The sequence below is a fragment of the Crotalus tigris genome, unplaced genomic scaffold (assembly GCF_016545835.1).
Source record: "Crotalus tigris isolate CLP2741 ecotype Arizona unplaced genomic scaffold, ASM1654583v1 scf7180000023617.9722795, whole genome shotgun sequence".
NCBI lineage: Eukaryota > Metazoa > Chordata > Lepidosauria > Squamata > Viperidae > Crotalus > Crotalus tigris.
This window is the reverse complement of record NW_024100081.1, coordinates 1,715,445-1,732,424: the sequence shown is the minus strand read 5'-3', so window position 1 is coordinate 1,732,424 and position 16,980 is coordinate 1,715,445. Positions and strand designations below refer to the sequence as shown.

Here is a 16,980-nt window from a genome sequence, read left to right as displayed (position 1 = left end):
AGCAACCAGTCCGCACAAACAAGCAAAGCCCCATCTGTGAGATGCAGGCAGCACTGAAAACCATGCACCCTCCAGTCTGTGGAAAAATCTCTCTCCACGGAACCTGTCCTTGGTGCCCAAAAGGTTGGGGACCTCTGATTTAAATAACCTGTGAGTAAGCAAAAGGCAGCAAATTTTACATTTCACACTCTTTTTAAAATAAGGGACAATATACTCATATTAATCAGATTCTGCCTTTTTAAGTAGTCTTCTACTTTTTCTGGGATAGAGTCAATTTTATCCCCTAGAACAGACATGTCAAACTCGCAACGTCACGTGACATCACGCAACGTATTAGGATGGTTTTGCCATTGCTGGCAATGGGGTGGACGTGGCTTTCAGATGATGTGTTTGGCCCATGGGCTGGCAGTTTGACACCCCTGCCCTAGAACAAGATTTTAGACAATGATCTGCAGAACTTGAGAGCTCCAGGAGAACTTGATTGTGCTCCATGATAGACTAAAGGAAGGAAATGTTCACTTCAACACAATCAATCTTCTTTTACTAAAATTTTGTTTTAGGGGTCCAGAAAGTTTTCTTTTTCACTAACTGATTTGATAGCCTGAAAATAAATGGAAAACCCTGCCCTGGAACAAAGATTTTGCTATTCTCCTGCCCCCAATAAAAGAACCAATTAATTCTTATCCATGCAAACAATTCTTGATACATAAGTATGAAAATCAGTTAGGAACTGTCAAAAGTTATTGTTCAGAATGTTGATGAAGAATATTAATATATATATAGATGGAAATAATATGTTGTAAGAGAAGATGCTTCCATTAGATCAGCATATAGGAAAATGTTATTAAAATCAATATTAAAAAAATTAGGAAATGACACTCTACTTATGGTTGACAGTCTTACCAATGTGTAAGATTAAAGTTTCAAAAAGTAAGAATTGGTAAAAAAAAGCCCGTATAAAATAGAAAAACCATATTAATACTAACCAATTTGTTCAGTAGATCTGTGTTACAGTAAATGCAGATTCAGATAAGACACTGGAGGAAAATATTAAACAAAATTGAGCATGGAAAATTATTCCAGAATATCAGTTGATTTTTATGTTTTAAATTTAATATTCTTCATAGCTTTTGTATTAAACAAATTATCTAATGACTCTCTACTATTACAATCTTTGTCATTTTCCACTGTCATGTCTATCTGGCAGAAATAAGAAGCATGTCTTAGCTTTTCAAATTTTCTGTGTCCCTCAATATTTTCCTAAGTCTCAAAAGGATAATTCAGAACTTTTATATAGGTTGGCTTTCAAACTAGTGAATATGTTACATTCAGTATCACTATTCTAAGGAAATTTTACTTAAGCAACTTAAAATGATTTCTAAATATAATGTAATTGATTTTCTTATATCAGTGCCATATTAAGATAAAGGAGAATATGCTATACAATAGATGGATTTTTCTGCCTAACATAACAAGAAGGGCAGGAAAAACATGTATTATGAACTTAAAGGTCTCCAAACTTTACACTCGCTATTTTTAAAGAGTTTGATGCAAAGGGAACTGAGAGGTGTAGCGATCCTTTTCTATCTTTTGGTGGTAAAGGGATCTTCCTTTATGTAGTGATTAATTGTGCAGTTTTATAGATGCAGAAGTGGGCAATTAAAGAAGTTGCAGAGACAGATAGGAAAAAATGCACTAGAACTATTAAAAAAATTAAAGCTTTTTTTTTTTTTTTAAGGGAACAAAGTTTGGAGAATTTTGAAACTTAAGAACAGTATTAGTTTTATGGTTAAGACTGAGTAAAGGGTCAATCCTACAGGTGACAAGTCTTCTTTTAGTAAGAAAAAGCTGTCTAAAACTGTGTAATAACATCATAGATTTTATCTTCTTTCTCTGCCCAGTAGTAACTAATGAGAAAAAAATTGAGCATAGAGGCTAATTGTGAGTGCTAATTACTGCTAGGTTAAGGCCTTACATTGAAAATCCTGGCAGGATCTGACACACAAAATGTGAAAATGCCCCATATTATAAAACTCTTGTTTTGGCTTGATGGACAAAGGAAAAAAAAGGACATATTTTTATAATGGCTATAAATATGCAGAAAGAACTTTAGAGGAAACAAGAACACGTTAAGGAATAATAAAAGCATATAATTGTTGTATAGTCTTCCATAATATCTCAATTTGAATTAGAAACTGATAATAGTGTCCAAGGAGCTCTGGTAACGTCAATGCAAAGTTCCCAGCTTCTGCTTTGAAAAATAAATCAAGGGAAATATTTCATTTATGAGCAGATTCCAGATTTGGCCCTGAGATGTCTTTAAAAAGTATAGCTGTGGTTTTCAAGTTGTTAAACGTTTAAGACAATTAGGCAGAAAAGAGTAAAATAATCTAGGAATTGAAAATTGATAAAGCACTCAATTACTAAAAAAAAATATCCAAAGATTTTAAAGAAATCTTTTACTAAAAAAAATAATTGAAAAAAAAATGCTTATAACATTGAAATTTTATGAAATCAAGGATTATCAGGTGAAAATAGAAAGGGTCTAAACAACATCACAAACAACAACGTGGACAAATCTAAAGCCAAATGGGGAATGACAGTTCTTTCTAGCTTTTAAATGAGCATAGACTTGCTAGGATAGTTTGATCTAGAACAGTGGTTCTCAGCCTGTGGGTCGGGACCCCATTTGGGGTCGAACGACCATTTCACGGGGGTCGCCAAACAAGGCTGTCTGCCATTTTTTTTCCCTTTTCCCTTGCTGTCCTACTCCCTCTTATTGGTGGCCACACCCACTTGGGGGTCACCACAACACCACTGTATTATGGGGTCACGGCATTAGAAAGGTTGAGAACCACTGATCTAGAATGCCCTTTTCATGAAGAGATAGTCCTTTCCTGTACAGAAGGAATCAGGTTCCAATAGGTTGAAAAAGTATTTATTCCTGTATTAAATATAAGGAATACAGGAAGAAGTATTAAGGAAGAAACACTTCCCTGGTATCTGTATCACTCTCACATTATCCATAAAAATCGAAACCTCCAAGCAAGGCTGCATGAGAAGGTAGTACATCACATTCATAGTTTCACTATAGAAGCATCCTGAGAGTGGGAATCCACTCCCAAGAACGTAAAGCACTTCTGGCTTCCAAATTTACAGATTTAATTTTAAAAAAGAGAATAAGCAACTTTCAAAATAGATTTTTCCACTCAAGTTATTTCAAAATGGAAAGACTAACAATTCATCTTCCAGATTCAGAGGTCAGAAGTAAAAATAGCAAATAAAATGCTTTGTTCATGGTTTTTAAGGATATCTTTGTCTATTAATATTGTTAGATTAGATTAGATAATCTTTATTGTCATTTTTTTTTTACTGTGGGCACAACAGCACACTTTAAAATTGAAATTTAGTTGCTTGCTTACAATGTTTAGCTAGAGAGAGAGAGAAAAAAAAGATAATAGTTCAGATAATTCAATAGTGGGCAAATTTAAAATCAGTCGTGCCATGGTAGACTAAAGTAAATTAATTCACCTGCTTGATCGCTTTGAAAATTAATAGCAACATAAAGCTAGTCATTGTTGGCATTGGCATTTTGTACTATTTAAAAACAGAGAAAAGTGATCAGTTGGTTATCAATGACTGGGCAAAGCAATAAAAATGGGATAAAAATGTTTCAGATGTAGTTGCATTTTCATCAGTTTCATCAGAACAATGAAATACAAGCTGACTTGAATCACTTGTAATTTGTGTTCTTTTCCTCCTGCCCATCCAGAATGGTTGTGGTTTTTAATAAATAAAGACAGGGCTCAAGGCTAAAATTCAGGGATCTGCTGATCAGGAAAGCATGGTGCACTGACCTATTGTGACTGGTGAAACACATTAGCAGCACCCCCACCCCACACACTTAAGTCTGGAAATCACTATACTTTAGGCACTCAAAATAATTCCTTCATTTTTATAGATTTGCTTCATAAACTTTATACAGAGACAGGAATTGAACTTTAAACTTGTTCAATTCGCCATGTATGAAGTATATTTCTTTCATATGCCAATAGTACAACTGAAATTGGATGGGTTTGTTCAGCACTCACAAGCACTGCACCTTTACAATCATTCAGACAAAACACAAACCAGTATAAAATAGCCACAGTCAGTTTTTTAAAAAAGTCTGTCAACATGCAAAATGAGCCATTAATGATTACAGCAACATGTCACCTTAAATTTGATAATGGAAAATGGATAACTAAACAATAGTTGGGAATGATAGCAAGGCTGTTGCATGAATTAACAACCTATATATCAATAACAATTTTGAATCAAACTGTTAGTAAATTTTTCAAGAGATTATTGATACAGCTATGGAGTGGGAAGGCATATTTCAATTTTGATTGTCTTTTTAACCAACAGTTGATAAATGAATAGAATATTTATAACTCATCATAAATACCAGAAATTGGAGATTGACAATAACACATGCATGGATTCCTGCCTGGTTAATCCACCCTGATTATTAATGGTAACAATCTCCAGTTTCACATTAATACATGTTTCCCTTACTATTATATTATAATTTTGACATTTTGACATCACCTGCAAATGGAATTATGGTGTGAGAAGTAGTGAAGTGAAAAAATGAAATTCTGCACATATAGCATCCAAGAAAATGAAGACAGGCAATAGTGAAAGGGAATGGCTGAAAAGTAAGTGAGCGAAAGAGATAGAGAGGACAGATACCTACCCCAACCTGCGCTATCTAGCTATCGCCCTGTGGACTTACAGTATCACCAATAGATTCACCAAATGGATCACTGTTGGATGAGGCCTGAGATCCATCAGGCTAGAATATAAGAACATAACACCTTTTTTTTTCAACAGCAGAAAGGAAAACAACATCAGAGGTTATTTTCATGCCATCAATGCATTTCGTCAAATTTACCCATTGTAGATGAAAGGCCAAAATGAATTGAATATCCATGACCCTGATTCTATGGGATTATTCAGTCCCCATGATGGTATTGCTGGGAAAACGTGCGCTATATTTTAGGAAAGGGTGGGGGGAACCCTATCACAGCCCTTGAGAATTATAGAATCATGATCAAAAGTTCCCCCAAGGAAATCCCTCCCCAAATTTAGAAAGTCTGTGGGAATTTTTTAAAAAAATGTTTAAAAATAAGATCATTCTAAACAAAGTAGAAACTGCCATCCTGAATATAAAACCAATTTACAAGTGATGTTTTAGTTTAGTCCATGTGCATGGATAACACTAGCACTGTAAATATTGTGAAGTGAAACTACTCAAGGCAGACAGCTTTTAGGGGAAATTGAACTTGTGGTCATGAAAACAATATTTTAAAGAAGTGGATTTTTGAACAGAGCAACTCTGAGTTATACTTTATTTTATATAAAAATAATATATTTTCAAATCATCTTCCAATTTTTGTATCATTTTATAGTGTTAAATTAGTCTGTAATTATATGTACCCTCTTTTCCTGAGCATTAGCCTTTTCAATTTTTAATACATTCCCATTGGATACAAATTAAGTATAGCTTCCAACTAATCCCTTTCCTTGTTCAAGCACAGAAGGAAGAGTATTAAGAGAAGTATTAAGAGTATTAATCCATACAGAAGTTACCCAAAAAATTTTCTCTGCAATTAAAATACTTCATTTTGCATTCAGATCCTACTTCCTTTTCGGTTTAAAAAAACTGTGATGAACTCTAGGCAGTGGTATGAATTTTAAATTTAACTCACTTAATAGATAGAGCTGCCAGATAATTTGGATTGCATAACAAAGGAAGACACAAAAAATGACAATCATTTGATGGTAGGAAAGAAGTATGATTTTTTGCTGCCAACCAGTGGTCACCCAGATTTATGCAAGCCAGATCTCATAGACAAGAATGAACTTTAAACGTTGCCATACTTTTAAGCAGAAAGGTACTGTTTTGCACTCTTCAGTTGCCTATGCCTTTTTTGTCCTTACAGTGGTATCTTGTACTTGACTGCTTCAAAACCTGTCGAATTTGGTATTCAGTGCATTTTGATGTAAAAATGTTGTCCTGGTATTCGTTTTTTGTTTGGTACTCAACGTGCTGTGACAGGAAGAGGGGGACGGCAGCGGACCATGGGACAGGAAGTCAGCCATGCCTGGAAGGTCATTGAAAAAGGAAGCAAGCAGGGGATGGCTGCAGAGGGTGGATAGGAAGTTGACCATGCTGGGATGGTTGCTGACATAGGAAAAAGGACAGATAGGAAGTCCTTCCCAGATGAAAAAAGGATCATGTGGTAAGTCACGTGGTTTGTTTGGTACTTGTTTTTAGTACTTGTTGCACCTCCCAGAACCAATTAATGATGAGTACTGAGATAGCATATAAATCTTTTTTGTCTTTATCAGCTAGGAACCATACATTTAAAGACATTCTATATTCTTCCATATTACCCTCATTCTATTCTTCTTGATCCTATCTCTTTTAAGAGGTAGCAAGAGAAGAAAGTTTTAGACTAATGAACCAAGGTCCAATTTAGTACAAAGCTATAAAAAGAAGAAACACCCCAATAAACTTATAAATGGACATTTTATAGATGTAAATGTTAAGCTATTGTGCACTGCCTTCAATTTTAACTCTTCTGTAGCGTGCACACCACTGTGTCTTATGAGGGCTGATCAGAAAGCTGTAAAACTGAGGTGAGAACACCATACTCCACAAGTTGTGGATAACCAAGAGAATATCGAAAGAACTTTAAGTGGCAGTGGTAAGAGAGGGAAAAGGAAATGGGAAGGTTAAATAATTTCTCTAAATTTAAATTCTCTTAAATTAAAAAAACCCTGAAATCTATGAATTATGTTAACGGTTCAGCCAAAATAAATGAGTGAATATATTAATAAACAGGAGCTGAGTTACTTACTGCTTCTTGCTCTTCACTTTTGCTTGGGCTTTCAAAGCCCTCTTCAAAGAGGTCATCTGCAGCAGCGTCACTGGTATGAGATGCTGAGGATTTAGATGGAGAACTCTGTCTGGGAGCAGGAGTTGGGGCTAACAAAATCAATCAATCAAACAAATAAATAACAAAAATTAGCGCTATGGATTCTAAATGTCACTTAGTAACCTTTTGAACTATTGTGAGAAAAATGGGGTGATCTATGAACTTGGTGATGTTGTGTGATGAAATATACGTGGCTATGATAAGTTAGCTTAATTAAAAGTTAAGGTTCTCCTTAATAAAGTGCTTAGAGACTGCTCACTTTGAGAAGCCAATAAGCTTTTTAAAACAATAGGATTTAAAATATGACTTTAATTTTATTGCTTCAGCAAAAACCACACGTTTCACTCTTCATTTGACAAGTCCATGGACAAAGAACTTACAGTATATAACTGAGGGAGATGGAGGGCTGCTGCATATCCAGTTTGATTCTAACATGTTTAAAAAGTACAATATGTATTATTTTAGTATTTACAGTCTTCTACAGGTCTTCAAAATTACTGCTGTTATTGCTGATACCAACATTGATTGAGATACCTTTATAATTAGGGTAATGCTAAGCAATTATATATCTTTACCCCTAGTCAGACAGGTGATGCTGCGGCGGTGCGGGCTGAGTGCCTAGAGGCTGTAAGAGTCTGGACGGGGAAGGAAGTGGCTTCAATGAACCCTGGCAAGATGGAGTAGCTCTGGATTTATTATGTACCCCAGGCCCAGATCAAATTTCATCTTCAACACTGGAGGGGTGGCACTTTCCTGGACCAAGTTGATGTGCAGTTTGGAAGCCCTCCTAGATTCATGATTCCTGTTTAAGCAGGAGATGGCTGGGGGGGGTGTGCTTTGCATAGATTCATCTCTGTTCTAATTGCACTCTTTCCTGGACTGTGAGTCTTTGCTCATGGTCATTTATTCCTTAGTCACTTTCCATTTATATTACTTCAATGCACTCTACATGGGGCTATCTTTGAAGGCCACTTGGAAGCTACAACCAGTCCAGAATGGAGCAGCAGAGCATAGTCATAGGTACCCCTAGATTTACTCACATAACACCTTTGTTGTGAGAGCTACACTGGCTATCAGTTTTCTTCTGGGAGGTGCTGGTCATTTTTAAAGCCCAAGGTCAGATAATCTGCAGGATCACCTCTCCCTAAGGATATCTACCTATCCTACCAGATCAGATAGTATGGGCACACTCCTAGTTCCTTCCCTTAAACATTGCCACCTTATGGAAGCTAGGAAGTGTGCTTTTCCATACCTGCATTATGGAACATTCTTCAGCCTGAGGTATCCTCCCAAGGTTCCAAAAAGCATTGAAAACCCAGATTTTCATCAAGCATTGAGATAGACTGAGAGAGATGAGAGGATTTTATGATGGACTGTGTGTCAGAAACTTAACTTGGTCCAGGTGTTTAATATTTATGGTTTTAATATATGTATGTGTTATGTCAGTTTATTACTGATATTGTTTTAATTGGTGATTGGAAGCACCTGAGAGTTTCATGTATGATAGACAGCCATATGAGTATTTGAAATAACTAAATAATATTGTGAAAGAAATCAAATCTAAAATCAACAATATTGCTTTCGACTATTTTGATAGGCAATTGTTGCAAGAGATGTTCAAAGAATACATAGCACAGAATAGATATCATTTTTTTCACCTGCAAGTCATCATACATGGATTGGTTTACATAAAATGTTTTTGCAATAATGTTATCACAATAATCAAGTAAGACTGGAGATTCCAAATTCAAAATCAGCAAGGATAGCTACTATTGGAAGAAAAAGAGTATTGAATTGCTACTGAATACAGATTTAATTCTAGTTCTTATGCCTACTTAAGATAGCATTACATTGTTATTCAAAGTGAAATTCATGAAAGCGGTATGTATAGATTTCCATAAATCTGACATGATTGTTTGAAGTTCATGTTTCCCCACTTTCAAATAGATGCATATGACTCAGAAAAGAGAAACAAGGCTAAAGCAGAAATACTGAGGTACTCACGTGAATTTGTTGATGGTGTTGTAGATGTCACAGGAGTCAGATTTAACTGAGAGATATCAAAGTCATCACAATCATCTGCTTCCTGTGCCATTCCAACTTTGTTAAAGTAACTGGAGAAGGCCTCTGAGGTACAACTGAGGGAAGGCTGATCTGGTTTTCGTGATGGTATTGGAGGTGCCTGAACCATCTGGAAATCTTTAAACATTTCTTTTCCGGCTTGCTGCCTTGGGCTATCTGTCTGTGGACTTGATCTGGTGGAATCACTGGTTGGTGGAACAGTAGCAGTGGGAACAATGGTACCTTGAAACATGGCTGCTTGTAAAGGCAAAACAGTTTGTGTTGGCATGAAGGCAGCGGGCTGAAACTGACCAGCTACAGATGGCCATGGTTGCTGGGTGGGAGGAAACATCCCAGGTTGTCCCCATGCAATTGACTGTCCTCCTTGCATCACCTGAGCAACTGGAGGCTGAGCACCCATGGCCAGTTGTTGTTGAACAAGTGGTTGCTGTCCCCAGAAGGAAGGCAGGACAGCTCCCATTGCAACATAACCTTTGGAAAGAAAAGAGAGTGGGCAGTGAGGACAACTGCAGGACAGGAATGGCAAAAACAGGGCAATGAAAACAAAACAACACATGAATTGACCAGATACCCAGATGACTTGCTTCAGAGATATAATACTACTAGACTGATGGCCAAAATTAGAAGAAGGATCAAGTTGATGACTAGACTAGTACAAAATGATATTTGTCTTAACCATTTCCTGTAGTAGGACAAGAGTGACCAAGTTATGTTTTTTCATGAGAATCTACATGATCAGAATTTCTCTCTTTCAGAGTACTTGAGATACTCACCCACTTCCCATTTCCATTATGCAGCCTGGCACAGATCATAGCAACTTGCACTATGCTTGCAGTATTTGTAGCTTGATGTTCAATTATAAGCAGCTCAGAAGCTTGCTTTATTCTTTTATTTTTTAGTAAGTTGGTTAACTGACAACATTCCTTTATCTGTTGCATATTTATCATAGCTCCTAACCTATGAGAAAAAGGGTTTTCCAAGTTGTTTCTAACCTACTTCCCCCCCCCCCCTTTATTTTTGACACTATCCACCACCCAAGAAGTAATTTTGACCCTGAAAAGACTATCTCAAAAGACTTAGCAGTTGGTGCTGATTTATGCATGAAACTAGTTCCTTATCCCTGTTTGGAAAAAAATGAAAACTATACATCCAGATATGTATTCATATAAGCTGCAAGAAAGCAATATTTTAAGAGAGAGAGAGAGAAAGAGCTAATGATATGACAGAATTATAATTTTCTAAATTGTGTGTATAAGTGCACATATGCCAGTTTCCATACTATGTGGAATTGCATTCCTCACCCACCAACTTGCTTTGGAATGGATGGGACTTGGCATTTGCAAGCAAGATGCAACAAAATGTTTTCAGTCATGTTTATTTTAATATCCATGAGCTCATGAGTTCCAACTGAAAAGATCAGTGGTTTGTTAGAATATATAATACTTCTGAAAAATCTATAGGTATAGTCTATAGGTGTAGAATTTAATGCTTTTTTGTTTTTATCTTATAGTGGGCAGAAAAGAGCTTAGTTAAGGGACATATTATCCAGTGCGAGTAGAACAAATGAGATTGAAATGTTATTTATAGAAAAAAGATAACAATTTAGTAAGTCAATCCATATGTTGAAGGTAAGAAGATTTCCTTAGAAATGCTGCACCTGTGAAGCTAGAAAAGACAGTTAGTACTATACATCAAGGATCTCTAAACTTTAATAATTTTGTTATGAAAATTAGCTAAAATTAATATTACTCTGATCACAAACCATGGGAATTTGTTCAATGTTTAAACCATAAGAAGAAATGATTGATTACCTCAGATTGCTGTGGTAGGACAGGCCTGAGAGGCTACAGTAACACCCATGTGAGCAATTATAACTGCAGTTAATGAACACTTCTTTTAGTTTAAAACCAACCAAATTTCTCTTTTCACGTTTGTGGGAAATTTGAGTGCAACAATTATCAGGAATATCAAACTGCCGGTCTGCAGGCCGGATGCATCACACCGAAACCGTGCCCATTCCATTGCCGGCAATGGAGAAAACGTTGAGACATCACGCGACGTCACGAGTTTGACATGCCTGATCTATATTAACTGTTGATTTACCAAAAAGAAAAAAATCAACTTGCTGGGCACATATTGTATCTTAAGACATTACTTTGGTAACTTCCAGATTCCTGTCTGGAATTCAGATATCCAAAGAATGCCACTCAAATACATGATTCTTTTTGTTTATTTTTTAACCAAGTTGTTCTTTGATTAACAAAGCCAAGTCATTTATTGATTACGATGTTGATAACTATCACCTGCTTCTATTTTGTGTGAAGCATACAGAAATGTAAAGGGAATCTATAACTAACTTCAATATAAAAGCAGGATCGTCTAACACAATATCTACTAGGTACAAAAGTAAACATGGCACCCTGATGCAACTTGAACACGTTTACTATTTATGTAATGTACAGAAAACAGTGTGTACAGTAAGTAGAGAAGTTTAGATATCCTTTCAGTCAATACTCTGTAACACCTGCTTTGACAGAAATAAGATTTTCCATTTTTTTTTCTATAGCCAAATAAGAGTCCTTCTATTCTTGTGATTAGGATTATCTTCCTTGTCAAGCTCTTTCTGGTTTAGAGATATTCTTAGATTTTCTTGCATGCATTACGTATCTATTTTCTGTTATATTCAAGCTTGAAGGTTGTACAACCCATTACAAAATCTTTTATCTTTATTTTTGTATGTACTTTATGGCTGATTTGAAGGTAAGTTTTAAACTATTGTAATGATTTGTATGTGTTTATAATCTTTTTTTGGGGGGGGTCTAATCTTCATTAGGTGAGATTGTCGGGGTTATCTTTTTTCAAATAAATAGTCCCACCTTTTTACTTTCAAGCAATCCTGCAAAGTTGGTCTTCTTGAGAAACTGATTCAAAATCATCCAGATTAAAAGAGACTACAGCCAAGCATCCTGGATTAAATTCTAGTATTTAAGTCATAGATATTCAGGCCTTATTTGTAAAAACATTGTTTTAGATTTTTTATAATTATTAATTGGTAAAATCCAAGTAAATTCAAATGTTTTTGCATAGGAGTGTTTCAGAATTTTGCTTTTAGATTATGTGCTATGTATAGCCTAAAATATGCGTATTTTATGCATAAATGTGAAATTGTACCTTGACCTAGCAGTGGGTCAGTGGCAACTGTTTCAGAATTCAAAAATAGCAGGAATAAGTACATTTAATATCTGTAAACCTTTCTGAGCTTCAAAAGTAGGGCACAATATTAATCAAATTTGCATTTTGGTCTCTGAAGAATACTGAACAATAGTTTTCATCCTTTAGTGCTACTGATGTTCCAGATAAATCAAAAGAAAAAGAAATAGTTTTTTCATAATTAAGAGTGATTTATTACTTTGATTATGAAATTAAATTCTCAAGGGTTCCTCAAAATTTGCAAAATAAGAATGATTGAAAAAAAATTGGCTGAGATGAGGCGAACATTTTATCTGTGATGTTAGTTCTGCCATGGCTCATATGTTACAGATCAATGATATGTGAGCAAAGAGGTATGAATCAGCACTTAATTACTAGAATTACAAATCATACAAGGTCTGTCTAGGGCTTCAAATGATTTGATGTGTAATACAATAACATCCCTTAGTCCCAGATTGAGCTTCAAATTTCCAGTTAAAGAGCTTGATGGAAAATATTTACCTGAGGGTACAGCAGCACTGCTGTAAGGTACAGAACTAAATACCTCTGTACCAGCAGGAAGTGACTGGGATGAAGATGGGATAAAGGCATCACCTGGAGTTGCAGGGGTCTATAAAACAAGAAACAATTAAAATGCCTTGATAAACTGTCACAGGTTTCATGTGCGGCTTTCATTGCCAAGCTCCATACATATCCTTTCCCTAATTAAAAGAGCTATTGCATGAACGAGAAAAGCCAGCAGTGGCTGATGAGTGGGAGTAGTAGAAGAAAGAAGACATAAATGTGAACGAATGGCAAGGAAAGCTACCTATCATTAGAAGCAGGATGAGAAATGGTATCACCAAATTCTCATAAAATTTGTAGATATTTGGCAAAATCTGAAAGTGTTCTTTTGCAACTTCTAAATTATATGCAAATTCTTTCAGCACCTGTTTCTTCATAAAAGTCTAAGGCTGTGTAATTTTAGTAACTTCACAGGGGATTAGCATAAGTAATTTAGGGTTTTAAAAGTAAGACAATTAGTAATGTTATAGAGGAAGAAATTCAAACTGGGTAATATGTCTGTAAATCTTTTTGGGAATTCTGTCAAATTCAGTCTTCAGTCTTTCTCATAAATATTAAAATTTGCTATATATTGATATTGTAAAAATGTTGACATTGGCCTGCAAGAAACAATCCAGAATTTTAACAGCAATACTTACAGGGGGAGAGGTTATATCAGGAGGAGTGGACATATCCCCAAACAGCTCTAGTTGGGGAACAGCCTGTAAATAATTTCAAAATGAGACAGAATTAGTCATATTTTTCTAATCCACAGAGGAGGGAAAGCAAGTTCAATTTCTCAACATTATCTATTTTAAAGTAAATTATTTAAGTACTGATTGCCAACTTTTGGATACTAGGGGAATAAACATACAAAAAAAATAGACATTATGTTACATTTTATTTTTTAGTATCTTTTTTCATAGAAATATCTTTTTTAAATTTTTTTGTAGGGAAGGATTTTCTATTCTCCCAGAACATAAATATTAATTTGATTTCAGTAGAAATAGTCCTTGACTTATAGCCGGAATGGAACTATTAGTGAGTTTTGCCCCATTTTTTTTTACCTTTCTTGCCACAGTTAATCACTGCAGCTGTTAAAGTTAATAACATAGTTGTTAAGTGACTCTGGATTCCCCATTGGCTTTGCTTATCAGAAGGTCACAAAAGAGATTCATATGACCCCAGGACACTGCAACCGTCATAAATATGAGTCAGTTGCCAAGCATCTAAGTTTTGATCATGTGACTCTGGGAATGCTACAACGGTCATGTGAAAAATGGGTCATAAATCACTTTTTTCAGTTCCATTGTAACTTTGAACAGTCACTAAACGAACTGTTATAACTTGAGGACTACCTGTATTTAACTGAATTTAACATAGAGAGAAGCCTGTAAACATCCATGTGCAGCTTTACACTATCGCTTATGCATTGATTTCTGCTCATCCTTTATACTGGTTTATTTTATTTTCTTATTGTTTGAAACAGATCATTCCATTATCAAAATATTGTCTTATTTCCCATTTTGAGCCATTGAAAACCGGCATATTAATATTACAGACTAAATAAGCAAACAGATAAATAAAACCAATAGTAAATATAGATTCTGTTCAACTCCAATAAAAACAATTTGAAATCAGTGTAAATAAAAATGACATTTAATTGCATGTCTGGAAGAGATATGAACAGAGTAATATCTATAACTGGATTGGTCTTCAGAAACAACACCAACCAAAGATATTTAGTTTTGTCCCTTTGAAAGGAAATGAGGTACAATGATTAATATAAACTATGTTAACTGCCATGTTCACAGGACTTTTCATCTTTATTAATACTCAAAAGTCAAATATATCTTTAAAACATTATTCTGAATTATGTAGCTCTATGTAACCCTGAGTAGAGCGTGTAGATCTGTATGTAAGAATATCTGGCATTTATTGGGTTAAGTGCTGTCTCCTTAAGAGATGGCTTATGGGTAATGTAGTTTTAGCTAGTCAGCTATATCATGTTAGTAGGTTAGTGGAAGGAGTTTCTAAAGGTCATCACAGGATTTCCTGGACACGAGCCAGTTTGGAATGTGCTTTGTCTGAGTTAGCATGGAGTCACCGCAGGACCTAGATGATCTCATTTCCATGCTAGAAGTTGCTATGGAGACAGTATTAATTTCTCACTGTTCTGACCCAGACATAATTCATATCTTTTTAATGGACAGAGTATGTAAAATAACTTAGGAACTAATGTTCAATAAGGTGCTTCCAAGTTTTAAAGTGTGTTTTCTTATGGAGACATTTCAGGGAAAGGATGCTAACTGTTGAGGCTACATTAATGTAAATAGTATTTTTTAAGGAACCAAACAAACAGTATTTATTTGCATAACTTATATGGCTACCTATCATAAAATGATTCTAAGCAACTCACAACAATCCATAAAAACAAAAATATCCTTCCGCTCACCCACCAGACTAAACTACCTCCTAATAAAACCCCTATCCTATTACAATGCTTGGAATCTCTCAGATTCCAAGGCTGCAGTGGCCACCAAGAAGGCAGGTCTCCAAACTCCTCTCTGTGACAATATTAAAGGGAGGGGATCTAGAGTATGCCCATCCTATCTAACCTAGGAGGGCAGGCAAATACCTTCAAAAAGAGGTAGTCCCTAGCCTTACCCTGTGCCATGTAGGACTTTAAAGGTGACACCCAGGACTTTGAATTGCCCACAGAAGGCAACTAGGAACCAGTGCAGTTCATGCAGCTTTGATATAACTCAGATGAACTGCAGAGCAAGCTTCATGTGCTGCTTCATTCTGGGCCAGTTGCAGCTTCCAGCTAATCTTCAAGGGTAGCCCCACTAGAGAATATTGCAACGATCCAACAGAAGATAACTAAGGTATATATGATCGTGAACAAGGCCGAAATAATTGCAGTTGGCACATAAGATGAATTTTGTGCAAGCCCCCCCCCACTCCATCCTGACTGCCACCTGCTCTTCCAGCAGGAGCCATAAGTCCAGAAGAACCCCCAAAACATGCACCAAATACATCTGGGGGAGTCAAAGATGTAAATTCTCCTAACCTGGTGGTGAGGGGTAAAGACCCACAACCACTCAATTTTGCTAGGGTTGAATTTCAGCTGCTTCTCCCCATTCCAAGTGAATGCTAGTATTTTCTATATGTAAACTTTCTGGAAAGTTTTTCCAGAAAGAAAATGGAGATACTGCTTATACTTATATACTTCCTTATATAAGTACCAGATAGGATAAAGGAGGATGATCCATAGCATTATAAAAAGCTTCATTTCATAAAATGCCACTCATTTCTTAAGGTTGCATTTCTTATGTAGTAAAAAGACAGAAAACTCCTACTCCTTAAAAGGAATTTATTTCCTAATTGTTATGGGGAAATAACAGCTTTCAGCTTTTAGAATTCAAGAGTGCTTTGATAAAGCAGCGTTTTGGTTAATTAATTTTTTTATTCTAAGAAGAATAAAAACATCCTGTACTTCTTACAATCAGGTAAGTACATCCTGTACTTCTTACAATCAAGTATGCTATTATACAAATTGTGGCTTCAGTGGTAAAGAACCTGTTGTGCAATGTTATGTCCGAAATTGAAACTCAGATAATCCTCACCACTATAAGAACATAATTATTGTAAAGGCAACCATGTTTGGTAAAGTGAAATTTGTAATATGTTTCTCTAGTTCTGAATGATAGTCAGTGCTTAGCAAACTCAGCCTTCAGTTGAATTTGCACATGTAGCACACCTATGTATATTATAATTGAAACTGCATAGTGAATTATTTATGGAAAGATGTAAGAAAACATGATACGACAAACTGATGAACTAGATGAGGAATTGCATTAGCATGCAAATAATGAAATTAAGAAAATTAACTTGACAATATAAATACATGGTCTGTTTTGACACTAATAAGTTTCTTTGCAAGTACATATTTTATCTGGAGTGAATCAAAAGATTGTCTGCTTCCACATAAATTTAACAGAAATTATTCCTATGATAATTGCATATTGAAATGTTTTTTGTAATAATGAGAACTGGACAGTTGCAAAACCAATTATTTATTGTTCATAAGACAATGGTATATGTGATGCTAGTAAAACCATAAGCGAAGCTGCTAATACCTATGAGGGTTGGGAAA

At 35.5% G+C, this 16,980-nt stretch overlaps 1 protein-coding gene across 16 annotated transcripts in view; it reads right to left on the bottom strand.

Annotated features, from left to right (window-relative positions):
- DAB1 (DAB adaptor protein 1) overlaps positions 1 to 16,980 on the bottom strand; it is a 298,012-nt gene that overhangs the window by 4,605 nt on the left and 276,427 nt on the right. For 13 of the 16 annotated variants that reach the window (XM_039319766.1, XM_039319761.1, XM_039319764.1 and 10 more), the window contains 5 exons: positions 13,481 to 13,543; positions 12,780 to 12,888; positions 8,991 to 9,539; positions 6,909 to 7,036; positions 4,739 to 4,837 (listed from right to left, as the gene is read on the bottom strand). In XM_039319766.1, coding sequence (XP_039175700.1) covers positions 4,754 to 4,837; positions 6,909 to 7,036; positions 8,991 to 9,539; positions 12,780 to 12,888; positions 13,481 to 13,543 — 933 coding nt within the window. In that variant the 3' untranslated portion in view covers positions 4,739 to 4,753. Of the gene's footprint in view, positions 1 to 986; positions 1,038 to 4,738; positions 4,838 to 6,908; positions 7,037 to 8,990; positions 9,540 to 12,779; positions 12,889 to 13,480; positions 13,544 to 16,980 lie in introns of all 16 variants that reach the window. The other 3 variants (XR_005553761.1, XM_039319770.1, XM_039319768.1) reach the window with 3 other exon arrangements.